The sequence below is a fragment of the Xiphias gladius genome, chromosome 7 (genome assembly GCF_016859285.1).
Source record: "Xiphias gladius isolate SHS-SW01 ecotype Sanya breed wild chromosome 7, ASM1685928v1, whole genome shotgun sequence".
Taxonomy (NCBI): Eukaryota; Metazoa; Chordata; class Actinopteri; order Istiophoriformes; family Xiphiidae; genus Xiphias; species Xiphias gladius.
The window spans coordinates 14,074,189-14,094,550 of NC_053406.1; the positions used below are offsets into that span (position 1 = coordinate 14,074,189).

The window sequence follows — 20,362 nt, forward strand, 5'->3', positions numbered from 1 at the left end:
CTTTAAGTGTTCTCCAATTTGCAAACCTACAAGTCTTGTTTGTATTTACATGACCAGCTAAATTCCACCCGTGATAGACAGTCAGTCTTCTTTGACTGGATTCCTGGCTAAAATTTGATCACGTCAAGGCTTATATGACAATTAACTGGAAGAGGAAATCCAGCTCCAACAGGTTCTCAGACTAACTGTACCCTCTGAAAACATCTGTCTGTCATAGAAGAATAGCAGGAATTATCATTAAACTTCATGAATCCAAAGCGGTTCTTGCTCATCTTTCACTCCCTTTGGCTTATGATATTGCCACTATATGTCTCAGCCAGGCAGGTAATAATATATTGTGGGTTTTCAGTACATCTGGCAAACATCTTTCAGGAAACGGGAAAAAAAAACATTTTTGATGTCTTCCAGAGTTTTCCAGGGGCTTGAAGGGTACTGAATCAATGTTATGTAAATAACACTTCAAGATATTAAGTGTACAGACGGCTAATTAAAGTTACTAATCAAACTGTTTTATAGACCACCATAGAGCCTCTGAGATTACATAGTGAGAGATCATCTTTCCTTGGGCCTGCAACAACTGAGATGGTTATCACACACAAATGGGAAGTGTCTCATGATCAGTGTTTGGCTCTGCATACTGAGTAAATTAACATAACACAACTTCCCCCACCTGGCTCCCAAGTGGACCAGCTGTAAGAGCTTCTGCTCTGGCATTCAAAGTGTTTCTGAGGTGATACCAAGATCCTTCGAGCCACTCGTCTGTCTTTATTCTCTGCTCGTTGGCTTGGCATCGCCCGTTTTTTTCCATTGACTAATTCACAGGAACAGTGTGGCAAACACATTACAACAAACACACAATGATCTACTGTCATGTCACTTTCCATTTGGGTTTGTTTTTTCTCGCTTGCACACACCACTGGTCCACACCGCCATCAATTTATGTTCAGCAGGCCACAGCACTTTGTTATGCTGCCATCGGTTAAAAGAGCGTCCAAAACATGTTCCTCAAAAACAGATGGCAAAGCTTACAGCTTTCCAAGAACTCTATCAACCTTACATGAGCAGTAGCACTAAAGTCTGTTTGTGACCGATTAAGATGTCAATTGAATATTCCATGGATCTTTGAATAATGTACAATAACAACTATGGGTTGAATTTAGGATGTGAAGCTGACAATAATCTGATTAAAAGTGGGAGAAAATGTTATTTTAGCCTGCTGCTCAAATGCCCTGACCTTTACACATAGAGATGAAGACTCCTGTTTAGATAATGATTTCCGTTTGCCCTGCATCCCACAAAGTGTTTGATTTACACTAAAAATGCTTGTGCTTTCTTGTTCTTTGCTTTCGTCATACATAAATATTTCACTTAAAGGGTTATTTTTATCCCTTTTGAGTTGTCATAGATAGAGAGGCTGAGGAAAATAGCTGAGAGAAGGTTATCCCATTACATAAATGCTATAATCAAACTGGATGTCTGCGGCGCTCACTGTGCATCACAATCTGCATCACAATCTGCATGTCCAGAGAACACTGACCGACTTTCACCCTTTCCTCCAACTTACAGTTACGAGAGTGAGACACTGAGCAACAGCCGAAATTGTTCCAAAACAGAAACCTGCCTAACAGGTTACATTACTCGACATGGTCCCCAGCAAAAAAAAAAAAAAAAAAACTTTATTACTTTTGGTCCTCTCTCTCACTCTCAGAATACAAGGTCACAGTGTGCCAAATGCATTCCGGAGGGATTCATCAGATCCGATAATGACCATGCGCATTACACTTCTAGTGGCAGCTCTCTTACTGTCTGCCTGGCGCTTGTGTGACGGAAACAGAGAGAGAGAGAGAGAGAGCACGCATAGGATGTACCTCCTTGGTACTGGGTGTACTGGAAGTCATTTAATGGAAAGAGATGGAGATCATCACTTGCGCGGAGTACCTGCTCGCTCGGAGGGGGGTTGGACATGATGAGAGGCGTTTCCAGCGTTAGCGGCGGGTCGCTCACAGGCGTTACTTGCGCTCCCAGCTGTTGGGGTTGAAGCACCGGCCGAGCGCAGTCGAGTCGCTACCTGTGGGCCAGCAGTTGGCGTTGGGCGCATCAGACACTGTCAGACTCGCCTCGTTTATTAGAAGAGTGCCCTCGGGAATGGACTCGGGATGTCGGGGTTTGGAGAGAGCTGAATTGATAGAAACGCTGCGTAACTGAGACCGCGCACCTACAAAGACGAGGGACTGATGCGCCTTGGCACCGGAGGGAAGCACCAAACTTCAGTGAGGAGCCGAGCACCGGTTTAGACCGCAGACTGTAAGACTGAGCATGTTTCCCTTGACTATTTTCGCTAATGTGAATGTATAATTCCATTACACTTTTGTTTGTGGAACCCGTCCGTGTTGTGCTCATTTTGCTCCCCCCCTAACCGTGCCAATGCTGGAATGGCTTGTGGCTCTGTGCATTGTGATCCTGGTGGTCTTAATCTGGCCAGGCTCCAAATATTTTGGCACAGAGAGCCCACCACATGTTTTGCTTCAAAGACTGGGGGTTTCACAGCAGGCGGCAAAGGACAAGACCGGGAGGCGCGTCTTAGACCGAAAGGGGAGCGACGGTGCCCAGGCGGCCTGTACGGGCGCCGGGGCCGATGAGAAAACACGCACCGTGGCTCTAATCTGCAAGCCATCCGCGCTTGCCAACTATCTCCTGAAACACTGCAGGACTTTCAGTAATTACTCGCCGTGTGTCGGCTGGACGTGGCGGGCCAGCGCCTTTCTCCAGAGTGTGTATGAGGCGTGCTGGCCGTACGACAGTCCGGTCCAGTTCGTGCGGGACAACCTGCAGCTGAGCGACGACGGGCTGGTGGCCTTGGACTGGGCAGTGCCATCCTACCAGAAACGACGCAGGACTTCCAGTCACTCCACCAGTCCGGTTCTTCTCATCATCCCAAACTCTTTTGGGAAAATCACTAGAACTGTGTTAAAGGTAATCCGAGCGTTTTGGGCTTCCCCCGTAGACTTCACTGCATAATTTTATCCAGTGAAGTCTGAGATGACAGTGAACTGAACAGAAAGTTAGCAAGTTCATGATAAAATGTCATAGAAATTTAAATGTTTCCATATAGCTGACTGCTGAGCAGAATGGGTTCCCCATCCTTAATACCAAAAAAGATAAACCGGATAACTTATAAAAGTTTCTTCTAAATCATTACATACTTACAAAAAGCCACCTGTATCCATTTCATTGACAAAGGTCAGGGTGCAACTTAAATTGTGTCATGAAGTTTGTAGCTGCTCCGTGTCTCTAATCTGCTACCACACATAGTCAACATGATGAAAATTACAGCAGCTGCAAGGGAATGCATTGTGTCTTATTTTTCATCGTCTGTACCAACAGTTTCTTTCTTTCTACACTTGAAAGAAAGAAGTGAGCATTTTTCAAAGCTGGAATACGAAGAAATAATAAGCAATAACAGAGCAGGTCTATTTCAAATTCAGGGAGAAGGCACCAGAAACATGCATGATACATATTTAATACATGCACAAACAAATGCTATTTGCACAGCGTTTTAAAGGGGGAAACTAGTCAAAAGAGAGGTCAAACATTCGATAATTGAAAGGAAATGTGTGAAGATGCCAGTGCAAATCAACGATGGCCATTTCAGCAAAGGCAATCACTTGAGTTTAAGCCATGGCAAGCTTAGTCGGAGGAGAAAAGCAGAATGGTTAAAAAAAATAAAAAGAGCAGATGCGGAGGCAGCACCAATCTTTCAACTGCTCTTTCAATACACTGACTGAGGTAATTGAGTGAGGGATTACAAAGCATCGCTTGACTTGAGGGGCCTGGGGAAGTGCAGCCCTGCTTCCCACGAGTGCCTGTTGGCTCTCACATCACCCTGGGCACCTGCATCGTGCTAGCTCATTTCATTTCATACTGTTAGCTCTGTGTGCAAATTCGTCCCAGGCTCACTGTCAGCCCCATGTCAGAAATAACAACTCGGCAACAACTGGATCCCCTCAACCAAACCAAATATGTTTGATATTAATCTAGAGGGAATAAATGACAGAAACGAGGAAGACAAGTGGGAAGAAGATGAGACAAAAATAGGAGCATTAAAGCATTATAAAAATGTGGTTGCTTAAAGCTTTACCATGGGAAAACGCAAAATGATGAAGAGATGAAAAGTAACTGTCACATTCAGACTGATTTTTGCCTCCAGTTTTCTTTTTTCTTTTTTTTTTTTTTTTGAGGCCATCATCAGAGTAGAGAGTATTTGTGATGCTGTCAGCCAGTTACGCTTGGGAGGAATGGAAGCTGAGGCACCACAAGGGATATACTCCAATTAAGATCGCTTCTGTCACCGCTGAGATCCGCTGCGCATAAACCAGTCAGAGCGCGCGCACACGCGAGAAAGACAGAGATAAAAAGAGCTCGTGTTTGCACGGGCAGAGACTCACAAGTGGGTCTATATCTGTGACACAGAGAAGAAGCAGAGCAGGAAAATGTACATTCTGTTTGGACTGTGTGGGCCTCTGCTCCCTGTGCCCCTGCTCCACTACACAGCAGGTTTCAGGAGTTCATGAATTTATAGATGAGCCATCTCCTTTTAGATCATTCATACTTTCACACTCGGTTTGTCTTTTGCTCCTTTGTTTCACTTAGTCTGGCATGATTCATATCCATTTACATAATAGTATAGGTCGTACAGTCTTTTCAGTGGCTTCATGTTTGGGTAAGAGTTTGAAATGTGTGCAGAATATGCAGAATATAATACTTGCTTTCATTCATTCATTCTTTCAGCCATCAACAAGCTGGCTTTTGTAACCCATTTTTATCCCTGACTTCTGAAGAAAAGAGAGGCCAGTTTAACGTGTTGAAGTTGTGTAAAGCCATGTGGCAATGAGCCCCAAATTCAGTGGCCTGTGATCTCTGTTTAGAGCAATGTGCTGAAAGGCCATAAATATTCCTGTAAGCAGACATCCAGCTGTTTCAGACGTCTTGCCTCATATAATTAAAGCCCCTCACATTTTCCTGACGGGGCAGATAGATTTGTGAGCAGTTGTTCTATAATTTTGTGACCTAGTTACAGTAAATTCACAGTGTTTTATTCAGCATGCATTTGGCACTCGTATGGAGGTATTTTTCATTCTTATAGATATGGGGTATGATATAATCTGGTCATTATGTGTTATTTACTCTTCAGCACTTAAATAATTGTTTTTCAGACCATTCCTTTCACTTTTGGATTGCTGAGAGAGCAGCTTTGGAATTTTCCAAATTCCTTGTGGGATGGGATAATAGCTTAGGACTCTTGCAGTAAAAGTGGGATAGTTTTACCATTAACAGTCATGATTATATCTGCGAGGCAGGTAATAGTAGCAGAAAAACATCATAGTTCCCATTTTTGCAAATTACTATATCATGGAAATATTATCGGCAGTATATAACATATGACCCATTGCAGACAAGGCATAAATGTACCAATGTCCATATCTCAAGCTATCAGGCATACGCTCCATCAAATACTTGCGATCACTTGTTACCATGAGTTTTCGCTGGGCAACAAGGAAATGGGGCATCAGGATTTGTGTTTTCTGTCCCTCCCATCTCTTTGTGAATTTTACAGCTTGGTGTCGATGCAATGTGGCTTAACCGTTCGTATAGAGGGCAGCCTGTAGCACTTAGATACTGATCTTATTATTTGGGGTTGGCTCTTGGTTTTAAAATGGAACAATGGTATTTACATATTGGGTGAACAGTGTAGGAATTTTGGTCCATAAATGCCCTGCTGCGCCATTCAGAAAATGGCGGGAGTTTGGTGAGTGGACACAGGGGATACAGCGGAAAATATCCCCACACATTCAGCAAAATGAAAATTTGTCCCCTGACTTTTTCCAACATCAGTGCCTTGCCCCACCTGGAATATGCAATCTGCACAAGTGGATTTGGCAGCATTTCTCTTTATGACTCATTGGAGATTTTATTTTTTTTCTTTGCTAAAATGGTAGTACAAGGTAGTACAACTTTGCCAACCGGTACAGTTGTAGATACTCATTTATTTTAGAATTTGGATAAAAAGACGATGCAACAAACCCTCTATGAAAACATTCATTTGTATGGAGGCTCGTGGAACAGGAACTACCTTGAAAAATGATTGGTACTTCACTTCTTTATATTTTTACTTTGGCTTGCTGCTTTTTGTCTCCTGTAATGCAAGAAATTAGAGAAGTGACAGCCTTGGCTTTAGCTAACTATACTTAGGGTATATACGATTAGTTGTTTGGAAAACTGCCGACAGTAGTATACAATAGTATCATGCTGAAGGATGCAACAAAAACAGCTGCCCTGCCCCTGCATATGTCCAACTAAGAAGAGCAAATCCATTTCCAGAACATGTAGCACCGGCCTCTTGAAAAGTATTTAGGCAAACTATTGACCTGAATAGAGGATAGAGCATTGTAGTGAGATGCTTTGTTGCCTCCTAAAGGCTTTTAATCCAGTTACATCCTTAATTTAACTTGATTTGTGGCAACATGTCGCGGTGAACCTGCTGAAGTTTGTTTGACATTAGTGGTGGTCTCACAGAAATAGATCGCATTATTCACTAGGATTTGAAGGGGATATTGTTGAACTTTGGGAGCCCTCTCATGTTAATGTGTTTCAGTAAAGAGGGAGAGGAGAGTAAACGCTGCCTCTTTTGTTTGTGTGTGTGTGTGTGTGTGTGTGTGTGTGTGTGTGTGTGTGTGTGGGAGGGACATTGTGCATGAGAGAGCTGGCAGGAAGTTCAGTGTTTGGAGTCCCTGCTGAAGGAATTTGTCACTGCACTGACAGTTCATCAGCTCTGGTTGAAAAACTGCTGGAGAAGCTGCTGTTTGTTTTGTTTCTTTTTTTTTTAACTATGGCCAAAAACTTAGTGCGTGCAAATTTGATCTAGAACAAAGGTCAACATACTCGATTTTCTATGATCCATATAAATCTAATAAATAGAATCCCATTGTGGAAGTGGTCAGGACCAGTGTTCCCTGTAAGCTGCAGGGATTGATAGTGTGGGACCATCGCTTTAATAATTTATCAGCTTGTTCAAAAAATATTGTTAATGGTCATGAGTCACTGCTTCACTACAAAACAAAAAGAAGGTTTTGGTGACAAATGATAGAACAAATACAGCCTTTGCAGCATCTTTGGATTTAGGGAATTCTTCCTGACGAAGTAACACTGTTAACAAACACTTTGATTTTATTAGCCACTCTCAATTGTATGCTTAGTATTTAACAGTGCAGTTGCTACTCACCACTCATTGTGCCTGTGCTACTGTGGCTGATTCCCACAGTACATCATCACGCTGTGGGATGATAGTTTACACCGTGCGACTGTAATAATACCTGAGCAGGCAGACATAACCAGGTCAAAATTACTTCAAGCTCAGTTCACCTAATTTAATCTCAGCCAAACATTCATCTCCCAGCTCCTGCTCTCGTATGCCGTTTAAATTGTGTAATATCTAATCGTCTATCTCAATATCTTAGGGATTAAACTGAACTAAAGTGATACATACTAATTTGAAATTGCTCTTCCCTTCCTCTCACGTGTTCCTCTTGAATCACAATGATTTAAAACATAATCTTTGGAATGAGTTACAGAAGAGGCTCATGAATGAGTAGGCGAGTGATGTTCCTGTGTACGAGCTCTGCTCAGAGCTTTCCTGACACTCCCTAGTCATGTATCTGGCTGATTGAATCCTCTTTTTATATAGACAACCAGAAAGTGGCAAAAAATACCACTGCAGTCTTTTCTCAGCTGGTAAATATTTAATGCAGCGATTCTGCAGCTTGTCCTGCATTCCACTGGGATCTCTGTAGATTGAAAGCAAAATGTAACTCGCTTCAAGTCTGACAGTTTATTTGCACAGGCGACCATAGCCCCACCATTGTTTCTGACAAACGTTTGCATGAGAAAAATACAAATTTACTCTACTTCTTTACTTTATGTTGATAAGAAGCAGAGTGACACTGCACATTTAGAGGGAAGACAAATTCTCTACTTGTGTTTCCAGACACTGTAACGGATAATTTACGCTAAAGGTATTATTCAGAGCCTAGACCGGAAGGATTTCTCATTTTCAATCCGTCTCTGCATCGAGATCTTGTCAATTAGTATATGTGATAGTCATTTCTGCTATGTTCCAAATCAAAACTTTGTCTTCTTTCCTGAGTTATTTTTCCTAGCTTAAATAGTTTTAAACTATCTAGCTTATTAAGATTTTTGTATTTTTGTTTGTCTGCTCACCTTTTTGGGTATGATAGAAATAAAAATGTGTTATGAGAGTGTGCGGTATTTCGGTTACCAACACTTAATACCACTATCAATACCATCGAGATCAAGGACTTATTGAATGAAATGATGTTGACAGTAAGCTAAGGTGCAAACCAAGGCTACAATAAAAAGTTATATATTTACTCTACTTCCTCATTTTAACAACATTACAGGCACAAGGCCAGTAAAGAACAGTTTATTGTAAACAGGCAGAGAAAAAAGAACAGGGAAACACCAGTAAAACCATTAGCTTTGGAGAGCAAGCCCCTTGAAAGCCTTAAAAGCCAACAAAGATCCGTGTTTCAAAGAAGGCCTTTTGGTGAACAGAAGGGTATTTTACAGATTTGAAAGGCACATATACAGTGAAGGCTTCTTTATTAAATTGGTTTGTTACTATAATTTGTTATTTAAATTCGTTTTTTTTAAATAATGCTTTATGGAGCCGCACACTAAGTTATACTGTTTCCTTTGGGGATATATTATTCTACTACATTCTCCACAGCATTTAAAGAACAGTAAAAATGTTTTTATGTGCTGACTAAAACAAAAAAAGTCTTGCCAAGTCTACAACATTTGTTCATGAAGTTTGATTTACATTGATTACATTGATTCAGCTGTAATGAGCTCAGCACAAATGACTCCCCCGCCCAAATATCTCATATTGTCACATTCGTATCAAAATAAACAAAATAATATCAGCTCACTAGAAGAAACAAGGAGTAGTGATATTTCTCTCCACTGTGCAGCTGAAGGGAAGCCCTGCTGCCAGAGACATGAGATCACAGGTTTCCACACTCAAGCCCGCTCTGCTCTCCTGTGCCAGTGCGGCTCCCAGTCCATTTTGAGGAAAGCTGCGTAGTGCAGGTTGAGGCCTTTCTGGGCTGAGCAGCTGGCTGTGGGCTGCATGGACATAACCGCAGCTAATGATATTGTGCATGACTTTAGCCTTCACCAGTGCCTCCCCAGTGTTTGATAACTGCCTCAAACGCCTCTATATCCTCATCTTGCAGTCCAAGTAAGTGGCTCATGAGAAGCTTTAGCTAGAAATAAACTTCTCATATATCAGTAGTTTACCTGATTGCGGCCTCGTCGTCTGTGTTTGCATGTCCAAATATGGACTGTTGGATCAGCTGTTAGAGGTGTTAGAACTGACGTGGAGTAAAGTTGAAAGTCATTTCCAATGAAAAATCATTTAAAATATAAGCAGCTAGACATTTTTAAGTTGGCACGTTGATTTTAACAAACATCGAGAGAAGGCTTCTTTGGCCGTGTTTTATGTATCTGTCTCACAACAGTTTTTCAATGAACTCATGACACTTGAGCCTATTCTGTAGTATTACCGTGTACACTTTAAGCATGGTTGAACAGCACAGCAACAGGCAGCAACGCTTAACCCTTTTACTACTCTCGCCTCCCCCTGCAAATGGGTATTTCTTTTCCCATACAATAAAAAGTAGTACCATGCATGTTCAAGTGTTACAACTGCAAAAACATTTAGGGGACGAAAATGGAAACGGACTTCAAAAAAGGAGGCATTGTTTAATTCTGTGATAACCAGGGAACCAGGCCACACAAATGCAAACATGCGGCCTACTCAGAGGGACAAAAACTACATTGTAAATCAACAATCAACCATCAACCATTTCATGCCCTTCTTCTGTAGTTACATAAATGGATTAACACTTTTCCCACCTTTTCTTATGAGTGAAAATTCTGCATTGAATTTCAAAGAGTTATCATACAACACATAGAATTCCCCAGCAAATCTTCCATCATGCTCCCAATCCACAACACTTACACATTTTTGAAGACACATGGAAATCCTTTTAGTATTATTTTTCTACCCCCTCTCTCTACAGTTGTGTGAAACGGCACTGTCCCATGGCTACCTGCCGGCAGTTTTCAACCGCCGCAGCCACAACAGCACCCCGCTCACCACCCTCAAACTGCAGCAGTTCGGCGACCCCGCGGATCTGCGCGAGGCTGTGCGCTACATTCGCTACAGACAGCCTGCGGGAAGACTGTATGCAGTGAGCGAGAGCAGCGGGTCAGGCCTTCTCCTGTCTTACCTGGGGGAGTGTGGCTCGTCGAGCTACGTGACGGCAGCCGTCTGTCTGTCACCCTTGTTCCGCTGCCAGAGCTGGTTTGAGAACGGGATGTGCTGGCCCCTGCAGTGGGCGTTGGTGCTGTACCAGAAGATATGTCTCAGCAGGTATGGAGAGGGTGGGAAACATGGTCTTGATAGCTGGGAACAAAATATCACTGGTAGAGAAAACTGACGGAATGAGAACACACTACTTTGCTGTTTTAGATTATTACTGCTTGGCTCTTATTTTCAGAGTTTTTTCCAATCAGTTCTATTAGTTGTGCTGACGTACTCACCAAAGAAACCGCTGAGATCTGGGAGCACAGTGACATCACTACAACAAAGTCTGACAAGTCAGAAACAACACGCGGTCAGAGGATCAGACAGGTATACGCCAACTGTTTAGCCAGATTTAGCTAAAAGTTAAAGGGTATAACAAAGTCAAAGTTAAAGGGTATAACAAAGTTAAAGCAGAAAGACGTTTAGCAAACCATGTTTCTTGTCCTGTCATCTTTTTGGTGATGTTGCCTCAGTCTGAGACGTTAGCAGCTGACTTGAGTACCTAACAACAGGAACAATGGTCAGAGCCATGAAAATATCATGATTTTTTTTTTTTTCTTAAATGGTTTTAATTGGTTAGCTACAAGGAAACTGCAGATATACAGCATATACAGATCCTATCCTTTTGGAGAATGGTGCATTAGTGTAAGAGAGCATAATGAGGTTTGGAAGACAGAAAGAGATAAACAGCTCCATCTCTTCTTTCAGTTCACTCTGCGGAATATATCACAGTGTCTAGAGGATGATGAAAAAACACAGCGTCATAAGGCTGCTGCATGCTGTATGCAATATGAAAATCTTATTAAATTTTGAATTCTCAGTCAGCCATAAGGGAGACGTGGTTAAAAGAAGATTGTAATAAAAACGGCTACAAGTACTCACAAACCCTTTATTGGATAGGCACGGACAATTAAGAAAACAATCGAGTAACTGTAGCAACAGATGGCCTGCTTAGTGTCAGGTCATTGATTCTGAGAGACATCGTGACCCAGGTAAAGTTTCTCAAATCAGTGCCAATAGGGAATATGAGACCCATGTAGCTCTTCAAAATTGATTAACTGGTTTTCTCTTGTTGCCTCTGTTTCCATGTGTGTGTGTGTGTGTGTGTGTGTGTGTGTGTGTGTGTGTGTGTGTGTGTGTGTGTGTGTGTGTGTGTGTGTGTGTGTGTGTGTGTTCTATTTTCGGCAAATGTGTGTGTACTCGGATGATGTGCATAGGTACATGACAGTGCTGGGCGAGACCATACAAACGGACACCCTGTTTTCTAGCTGTTCCTTGCGTTGCCTGGAGGAGGCACTGTTTTGTCAGACTGGACATGCGGGCCCTGCAACGCCAGCAGCAACAGGGAGCAGCAGTAGCAGCAACTCTACAAGTGCCTGGGACGCATACTGGGAACGCAACGAACCCTTGAGAGACGTGGACGAAGTGGCTATTCCTGTTCTGAGCGTGTGCGCTCAGGATGACCCGGTCCGTGGTGACACCCAGTCCACCATACCCTTGGAACTCTTTGAGACCAACCCACATTTTTTTCTCCTTCTAACTGACCGTGGAGGTCACTGCGGTTTCTCCACCCAGTCCGAGGGGAGTGCCGCTGGTGCATCTGGTGCAGTCGGTTCTGCGGTTGCATCAAACAGTGGGATGGAGAGCCGGGGGACCAAGTGGAGCTACAGAGCTCTGCTGGAATTCTTCAGGGCGACCACAGACTTCTTCGCTGCAGAGGAGAGAGCAAAGCAGCTCGCTGCAAGGAGGAGGGGGCTGGGGGGAGGCGCAGGGGGGAGGGTTTTCCGCCACCGCAGCGTCAGTACATGTAAAAGAGTGCCAGCGTGTTCCCATAATATCCATGCCATTTACAATTGGCAGAGGTCCTACACACGATGAAGGAAGCTTAATGGAAGTTAATGGACTGCACTGATGCTTTCTGATATTGTTTGGATTCGGAATTTGAAGCGCTCTAGTTGTTCTCTGCCTGTGTGACACAAAGTCTTATGATAACCTAAACTAGCAAAGTGCAGAGGTTGTAAAGAACTGGGGTACAGTTCATACAGTACATCTAAATCAGAGAAAGTGTGTGTTGTTCTCACACGCTTCATGTGAGCGCTAAAACACCTGGATTGAAAGAAGACAGGCCACAAGCTTGCATGCAGTTGTTATGTTTAGCTGCTGCACAGTTGACACTAAACTCTCAAGATGGATGGCTATGTATGTTTTTTGTTTTTTTTTATGGACTGATTCAAATCCCTACACTGCCAGCTGTTAAAACTGAACGTTTCTGTCACAGTTTTATTAACACACACATGCATTTAGTTTTTCATTAATTCTGCCTCACTTCTTAAAGTTTGCCACATTTGCAACCACAACTGCGTCGTCATTTAGGATGCTTGAAATCTCGACACTTAGTGTAGCATCTTACTGTTATTCTTTTTATTGCTGAAAGGGAAGTTATTGGAGAGCAAAAGCGTTTAAAGTCTTGTGCGTAGAGTAGAAGGAAAAAAATTAATTTGAGCTAAATGTCAAATGATTTTAATGGACTCGTGCAGTGTTACTGTACTCATTAAAGGGAGTTTACTGTGTATATTATCATTGAATGTTCTCTTATTTATTGGGAACTGGCCTGTGGTTCCCAGAATAGAGGAACTTATGTGTGATTGCAACCCAGTCAGCTTTAAGGGGAAAGTCTGTGTCATGAGGTTATGATAGTTTAATGAGCTGGGCGTCTGGAAGCATTTTGTGAGTTTTCCTGTCTCATCATTTAAAATCTGTGCTGCGAGGTTTCCCTATCCCGGCTGCTCGGGACCTGAAGTGTGGTGAAGCTGGGAGGGTGAGATGGAGCGTTCGAGACCTGGCGGCAAAATGTTGTTTGAAACAAGTCCCTGGAAATTTTGTTATTTGTATTCATTCTAGTGCCTTCAGCTAAGAAATTCTACAAATTATGACACAAAGTAGTAGATATTATGTATAACACTTCAAAGGGCAGCTCAACAGGTTAATAAAAAGAGAAAAACCACAAAGCACTGTTTGACGGCCGTCTTTTGTTTTCTGTTGTTTTATAAACATGCTATACACATGTTACATGGATTATATTATGTGATGGAAATAAAAATGAAAAGTATAATAAATGAGCAAAGCTGATGAACTTGGAATATACACTTTGTACGGGCAATATGTCCTAAAAAATAACAATGAAAAGGTTATGTCTCCACACCAAGTAAGGAAATTTCTATTTAATACCAATGTGTTGTATAATGTATCTCTTTCTCAATTTCTCATTATCTCTACTTATGATCATGTTCATTTTTAAAGCACTGTACACCAACGTTTTGAGGTGTGGTCAAACCCCTGCTGAGTCAATGCCCACAGACACTCCCTATTATAGTTACAGAACCCACAGCCATGCCATGCTGTGTGTGAGAGTCACTGCAGTGTTTGTCCGCCCACTGAGCCTTATCCACTCAGACAGCTGGAACACAGCAGTGTACACAAAGACGCACACAGAATGTGTGCCGGCAGACACATTGTCAACACACATCTTCGCCATCACACACACACAAACAGAGAGACACACAAAAATACACACATTAAACACACAGACGGCAAGCTGTCGCAATCACAAGTGAAGGGCACCATTATTAATGTATACAGCGCTTCCATAAAAGTAACCTGAAGTGATACAAAGATACAATCTGGCTCATTATGAACTCAACTGAAATATAAAGTATTTCCAAAAGTGTGGATAGAAACACAAAATTATAAGCTGAACATAGTTTGTTGCCACTGTTAAATACAATAGGTGGGATCCCAAAAAGCCATGATAATGACACTGTTTATAACTGTAATCAAGTAGTCATCAATATTTCAACTGTAGAGACCAGTTGTGTTTCATTCTCTTCACTCAAACTGTGCTCTTCTTCGTTTTTGTTGTTAAATAAATTCTTTTAATTATCAGGTTTTCTCTAAAGAAATGTCACAATTAGAATCAGAGGCCTTTCTCTTCACACCGTAAATGAGACCAGAATTTGACCTGGTTTATTGCTGCTGATACAAAACTACACAAGAATGACTGACATTTAAAATGTAGTACAGACAGTAGCAAGACATACTTTAAGTAGACGACAAGAATTGTGTATCAGTGCAGGGCAGTAGAAGAGTGTCAGTCTTGGTAGAAGCACTGGCACAAAATGAAAACAGGTGGATAAATTTTTTAAAAAGCTGCTGAAATGATAAAGATGGGTGAGTATCCTTCTTATTAAAAAGTATTTTTAGATATTTAATCAGTGCCCGATTACATACTATACTGTCTTGCCGGCAAGTAAAGCCTACGCATATCATTGCAGATTTTATCACTGGCGTCATAACAATGGTCTCTCTCTCACTACTGGCCACACAAACGTGTCTACCCAATATAAAACACATGTTCAATACACCAATTCTGGAGTATAGCTTAATGAGTTAAAGAAAACAATTAATTTGTCATTTATGCATTTCTAACATCAGCATTTTTTTTGCATTGATTTCACTGTTTGGTACTCCAATCAAGAACATTTGTTTAAGACTTTAAATTATCAGACCAAGCAGTTAACCTGTGATTAGAAAGGCAAGTCTGTGGTGCCTTATTTCTGGAAACAAATCTGCGCAGCAAACACTGAAAAAGAGCATAGGTGACAGCACAGCCTGTGCAAAAAAAGGGGTCTTATACAACTTGTCCTGTTTTGTTGTTAGCATTAAGACTCATAATTTAAGATCAAAAGCAAACACTGTTGCCTTGCAATAAATGCTGGCTTTCATTGGCCTCTAGCAAATCGAGCCATTAAGATTGAATTGCCCTTTCCCACTTTGCTTATTCAATTCAGAGCCAATAGTCTGCCTCACTGACCAGAGACTGATTTAATTAAAATGGTTGATATTTAATTAACAAAGAACCTGACATTCCCATCGCTTTGATTATACTAAATCATAGGTTCTCTAAATTGAGGCGCACGCTTTGTTAGGGATTTGTTGAACTGGGACAACTAGAAGAAAACATGTTTGTGTCATCCCATTCATACAAAGTGATCACTGCATTATAAAAGTCAGTGTGAGTAAAGAGGTGACAATGGGGAATGAGAGACTGGTTAATGCAAACATTTATTTACTAAATATACAACAGAAAATAGTTAATTGAGGTGAGTTCCACAAACAAGATTTAGAGTTACAACACATTAAGTAAACTTTACCAAAAAAAAAAACATACATTTGTTGTTTTTTTCCAATGTTGTTCATGACTGCATGTGGGGAAATACTGTAGGTGTGTGTGTGTGTGTGTGTGTGTGTGTGTGTGTGTGTGTGTGTGTGTGTGTGTGTGTGTGTGTGTGTGTGTGTGTGTGTGTGTGTGTGTGTGTGTGTGTGTGTGTGTGTGTTGAAGTGAGACTATGTCACTTTTGGGGAAAAAATGGGGGAAAATGGAAAAGCACATTCTTAATCGTAGGCTCACTTTCAAGAAATAGTTCATCATTATGGGAAAGATGCCTACTGGGATTCTTGTAAAATGTCTCAGCTGTTCCCTTGATGCATTTTTCTCTTATCTCTCAAGACCAGTGTCTCCGCTGAATGTTTTAATACAGTCTATGAGGAGATCTGACCTGCTGAGGCTTAGAGGGTCCATCCGGTTTTCAGCATTGAACCACTCTCCCCAAAACTCAGTCTGAAATCCGTTTAGGACCAGGGAGGACCAGCAAAACTCAGATCTGGTCAGCATAGTCAATTAATCATGAGAATGTGCACAGTGCAAACAGGAACCATCTCCCCAAATAGTTTATGGATTCTACTGTTAACATGTTTCCTTCACTACTAAAGATGATCTACTGTATCTTTTAGCTAGTATGGTCAAAGCTTCTACTTTTCTGTTTCACAGAAAATATCTGTGCAGTCACTTTAGAGCTTTTTTTGGCTAAAATGTATGACATAACCAGAGTCTCCTCAGAGCCACAACAACTAAATGTGATCAGAAAGATCCTAGCAACCAGCAGGCCAACAAAAATACGAAACAGACGTTTAGGTTGGGGTCACTGAAACTCTAATTGTACTTGGCTTAGATGATAATCAGCAAGTGAGGGACGGGAGTGTTTTGGTGTTTCTTTGTTGGCCCTGCGTCTCTGCAAGTATCCAAAAGAGTTATACTGTACAGGGGCAGTGTTTATAGTAGACGATTTCTTGAATATCTTAAGTCTACATTTGTTTATATCTTAAATAGAGCACCAGAGATAGTGTAGAACTGCATAACTCCTTCCCCCATTTTGTTACTGAAACTTCTGCTGAATTTTTCTGAAGTGTGTTATAAGACTTTCACTTCCTAGTTAGCTGTAAAAAGTTTGATCCACTGGGGTATAAACATTTTGCTTACTATTAATTCTGTGTGACATGTTGGCTCTTGGCTTTAGAGCTCAGCAGAAAAACTTAAATATTAACCTTGACATTCAGGAGTCGAGTTGTCATCAGCTATTTACACATGAAGAAACAGGAATAAATTGACCATGAATACTGCTGCATTTTAGTAATTACTTTAATAAGTAATTACCATAAATGCTTTTTAAGGTTCAGGGGATATTTACTCTTTGACTAAATAAGTCTTTTGCACTGTAATTTTTTTATGAAATGTAAGGCTGTAAAATATGCAGTATTCATAATGCAGTATTTAGCACAACATGTTTGACTGGGATTATCAAGTGAGCACATCCCATCATGTTTCATTGAATTAGGTTACACAGCCTGAGACTGCTGACCCTGCTGGGCTAAAATGGTCCAGTCAGCTATTCAGAAATCCAGCTTTGTCAGAAAAAGGTCAGCTTTATTACTTCTTATTATTTGATTCAAAGTATATGAGAAAACCAAAACCCAATTCATATTTGGGTCTTGGTCAGCCATTAATTTTGGATGTCCTCTGGATCTATTATCTCCTTTATATTTTCCACTTTGTTCTCTTAAACAGGTATTTAAAAGTGCAGCTACGAAAAAAACCCCACTGCCGGACACATCCGGCAGAAAATTACTTTAATCATGGGCGCCATCTTGTGGATGTTTGAAGGTGTGTCTCGGTCAGGTAACAACTACAGCAGTTTGAGTGTTTGAGCCTTCAATTCACAATAAAACTATGGTAAAGCTTTACTTTGAGACCCTCTATTTAGCATTTATAACCAGTGTACAAACATGTACTAAAACATGTACATGTACTAATGTAGTTGTAAGCAGCTACAAAGACATTTTCAGCGTTAATTCATGTGAAGTATTTAATAACTGCTATAACCTCTCATCATTCCTTCTCCTATCATTCATCATCTGTTTACACAGCAGCTTCCACTCAGGACTGCCCACAGGAGGAGTTATAAAATGTGGTATTAGTTTAATATATATTTTAGTTGTGAATATGTACAGTATTACAAGACGTATAAGATTATGGCAGGATACAGTCCAAGAGAAACTTACATTTACTTGGAGTATTTTTTTTAAAGGGCATTAATAATTCGTTTGTTTAACAGACTTCATGACAGCAAATGTTAAATTAAAAAAACGATAGCTCAGGAAAAAGATTGTGTCAGAAATGCATTTTGCCTCTGACAACTTAAAGCGGCCTTGGGAGCAACAGTTAGAGCAAACTACGGGAAGTAAACAGTCGAATAGCAATGATAGGACATATAACAACTGCAGAGTTCTGTTTCACATCATCATTCAATGCAGCTTCACATCCATAACCCTTTAAATGGGTCTATCTGCTTCCCTGTGACCTGGTTTTACAATGATGCCTTTATCAAGATCACTCGACCTACTTGCCCATCCAAATTATCCTCCCATGTCATCTGACGTCGCCATGGAGACCCCCCCCCCCCCCCTGCTGCAGCGGCCAGGAGATGGCAGCATCAACAAGGCCTCTGCCTGGAATGTTCCATGCTCGGACTTCTCCAGGGGTTGACTCTGCCTCTGACGGACACAATGACGCAGCCATCTCTGCTTTTGGCTTGGAAACTGTCTGTATATTTAGCACCTTGTTTAAAATTAGAGCTCAGCACATGGGGAATAAATTTAGTCGGCAGTTTAAATAAATATCTGCTGAGTCATTCAAATTGGACTCAGCACACACATGTCCATAAAGACCGTGTAGATGTAAAGGAAGAAGTTTAACCTTCTGAACAAGTTTTTAATTTGTTACATATTCAACACTGATCCTCAGTTGTACATTTGAGGAAACAACAATTCCCGTCCGTATAAATTCTGCATTCATGAACTGTGTTACAAAGGTTTCATGTCACATGACCCCACGGTGAAGAAATGTGAACAAACTGAGCTGTTCATGGCGTACTGATTAGTTTTAACTGTTTGCACTGATACCAGCCACAGAATGAAAATGATTGTAGACAGATATAGCGTACTTGCCTACTGCTGAAACTTGACTCCACCTGAATTTTTTCCACTCTAAAGAGGAGACATAAGGAGCTAATTTGTCTCAGCAAAAAACAAAACAAAAACAGATAGGACAGCAGCACCTGTGTATTGCAATGCGCATTAGAATGCAAATAGAAGAACACGTTAATAAGGAACTCTTCTTTGAAGTGACTTTCAATAATCTTTTGTGATGAATGAGATCTTTCTCATTCCTATTTAATTTTTTCTTCTGAGCAATTGTTTATAAGCTTTATGTTACATTTTTCTTTCTGTGATTAGTATTTCATCTATTTTCACTCTAAGAACTGGTGTTCTGGCGTATGAGGATCAGAATATAAGCTGTTATTTTATATCCATCTCGAATAGAAGTAGTATTTGCCATGTGTTAACATCAGCTCATGTGAACAGTGTACCTTGGAGCTCATTTGCATGTTAGTGTACCATGTAGTTGGACTCTGAGCTTCTGTGTGGGTGCTCACCTTGGATTTTGGCCCATCTGATAGTGACATTAAATCCTGATTAATGTTTATTTAATGCGGTCACTTAGTAGCAATAAAATCCAATTAAATAACCCTTGAATAGCATCTTATTTTTAATTATGTTTGTACCGTTACTGATCACAAAAATAAATCTCATCAAATGTTATCTGACAAAAAAAAACTATTAGACAGACTTTTCTCATTTTGTGTCTGCTTTTGTCCCACAAATCAATATATAATTGGTAGCTAGATCAATTACATTGAGCTTCATGTGGTGTATTAGTCTGACATCCTGCAGAATCTGAAAAAACATAATCTAGAGCGGGTCCATAAGCACCTAAACAATTCAATAAAACAAATATCAGGTGCCAAGTTCCCAATGCCGGTCGAATGTGGGAAAAATAAAATCTAATGAGCAGCAACATAATACTAGTATCCAATCAGGACTTAAGAGGAAAGAACAAATATTTTTCTAAATTCTGAAATAGTGCCACAGAACATTTATTGTGAGCGCAATCTACTCTGCAACTTTAGTCAATCAAATAATTGCACTGCACCTGCATTGTTAAAATCCAAGATACAGTGTATCTTTTATAATGAGTGCATTCAGAAACATCTTTTCTGTTCTACAGTATGTGTGCCAGGCTTCAACAAGGGCAGGATGGTAAGCTTTCAGCTTTAGTAGATTTAGTAGATTACATGTTAGTGTAAATCTGAGCTGATCAACTGGCTAATTCCAAGGTCATCAGAAAGTATGAAGAAGCATGTTCTCCACCAATGTCGGGATAACAAAGCAAATTTACCAGTTGTTTTGATAACCTCGGAAGTGAAGGACCATTTTATGCTGAACGTATTTGAAAATGTAATATCATCTGCATTCCTTTTGCTGTTTTTTGTTGGCTGGTGATACAGCATGTGTCAGACTGAAAAGCTCATGTTTCTAAATTTGAAACTAAAAGGAGATGGGGAAGGAAGTGCAATCTTAATCAAAAACACTACTTATTTGAGGCAAGCTGAAAATGCGTGA

General features: G+C 40.8%; 1 protein-coding gene across 1 annotated transcript; it reads left to right on the plus strand.

The window, feature by feature from the left end:
• Nucleotides 1-1,936: 1,936 nt before the first annotated feature.
• Nucleotides 1,937-13,561, plus strand: abhd15a (abhydrolase domain containing 15a). Its single transcript, XM_040130398.1, has 3 exons — nt 1,937-2,973; nt 10,161-10,513; nt 11,665-13,561. The coding sequence occupies exons 1-3, from the start codon at nt 2,425-2,427 to the stop codon at nt 12,323-12,325; spliced, it is 1,563 nt and encodes a 520-aa protein (XP_039986332.1). The 5' UTR covers nt 1,937-2,424; the 3' UTR covers nt 12,326-13,561.
• Nucleotides 13,562-20,362: the final 6,801 nt, after the last annotated feature.

Excerpts from the sequence above, each read along its gene's own strand:
- abhd15a (XM_040130398.1), top strand. The coding sequence starts at position 2,425 with ATGCTGGAATGGCTTGTGGCTCTGTGCATTGTGATCCTGGTGGTCTTA. Across the intron at positions 2,974-10,160 it reads TCACTAGAACTGTGTTAAAG|TTGTGTGAAACGGCACTGTC; the intron begins GTAATCCGAGCG and ends CTCTCTCTACAG. Across the intron at positions 10,514-11,664 it reads CAGAAGATATGTCTCAGCAG|GTACATGACAGTGCTGGGCG; the intron begins GTATGGAGAGGG and ends TGATGTGCATAG.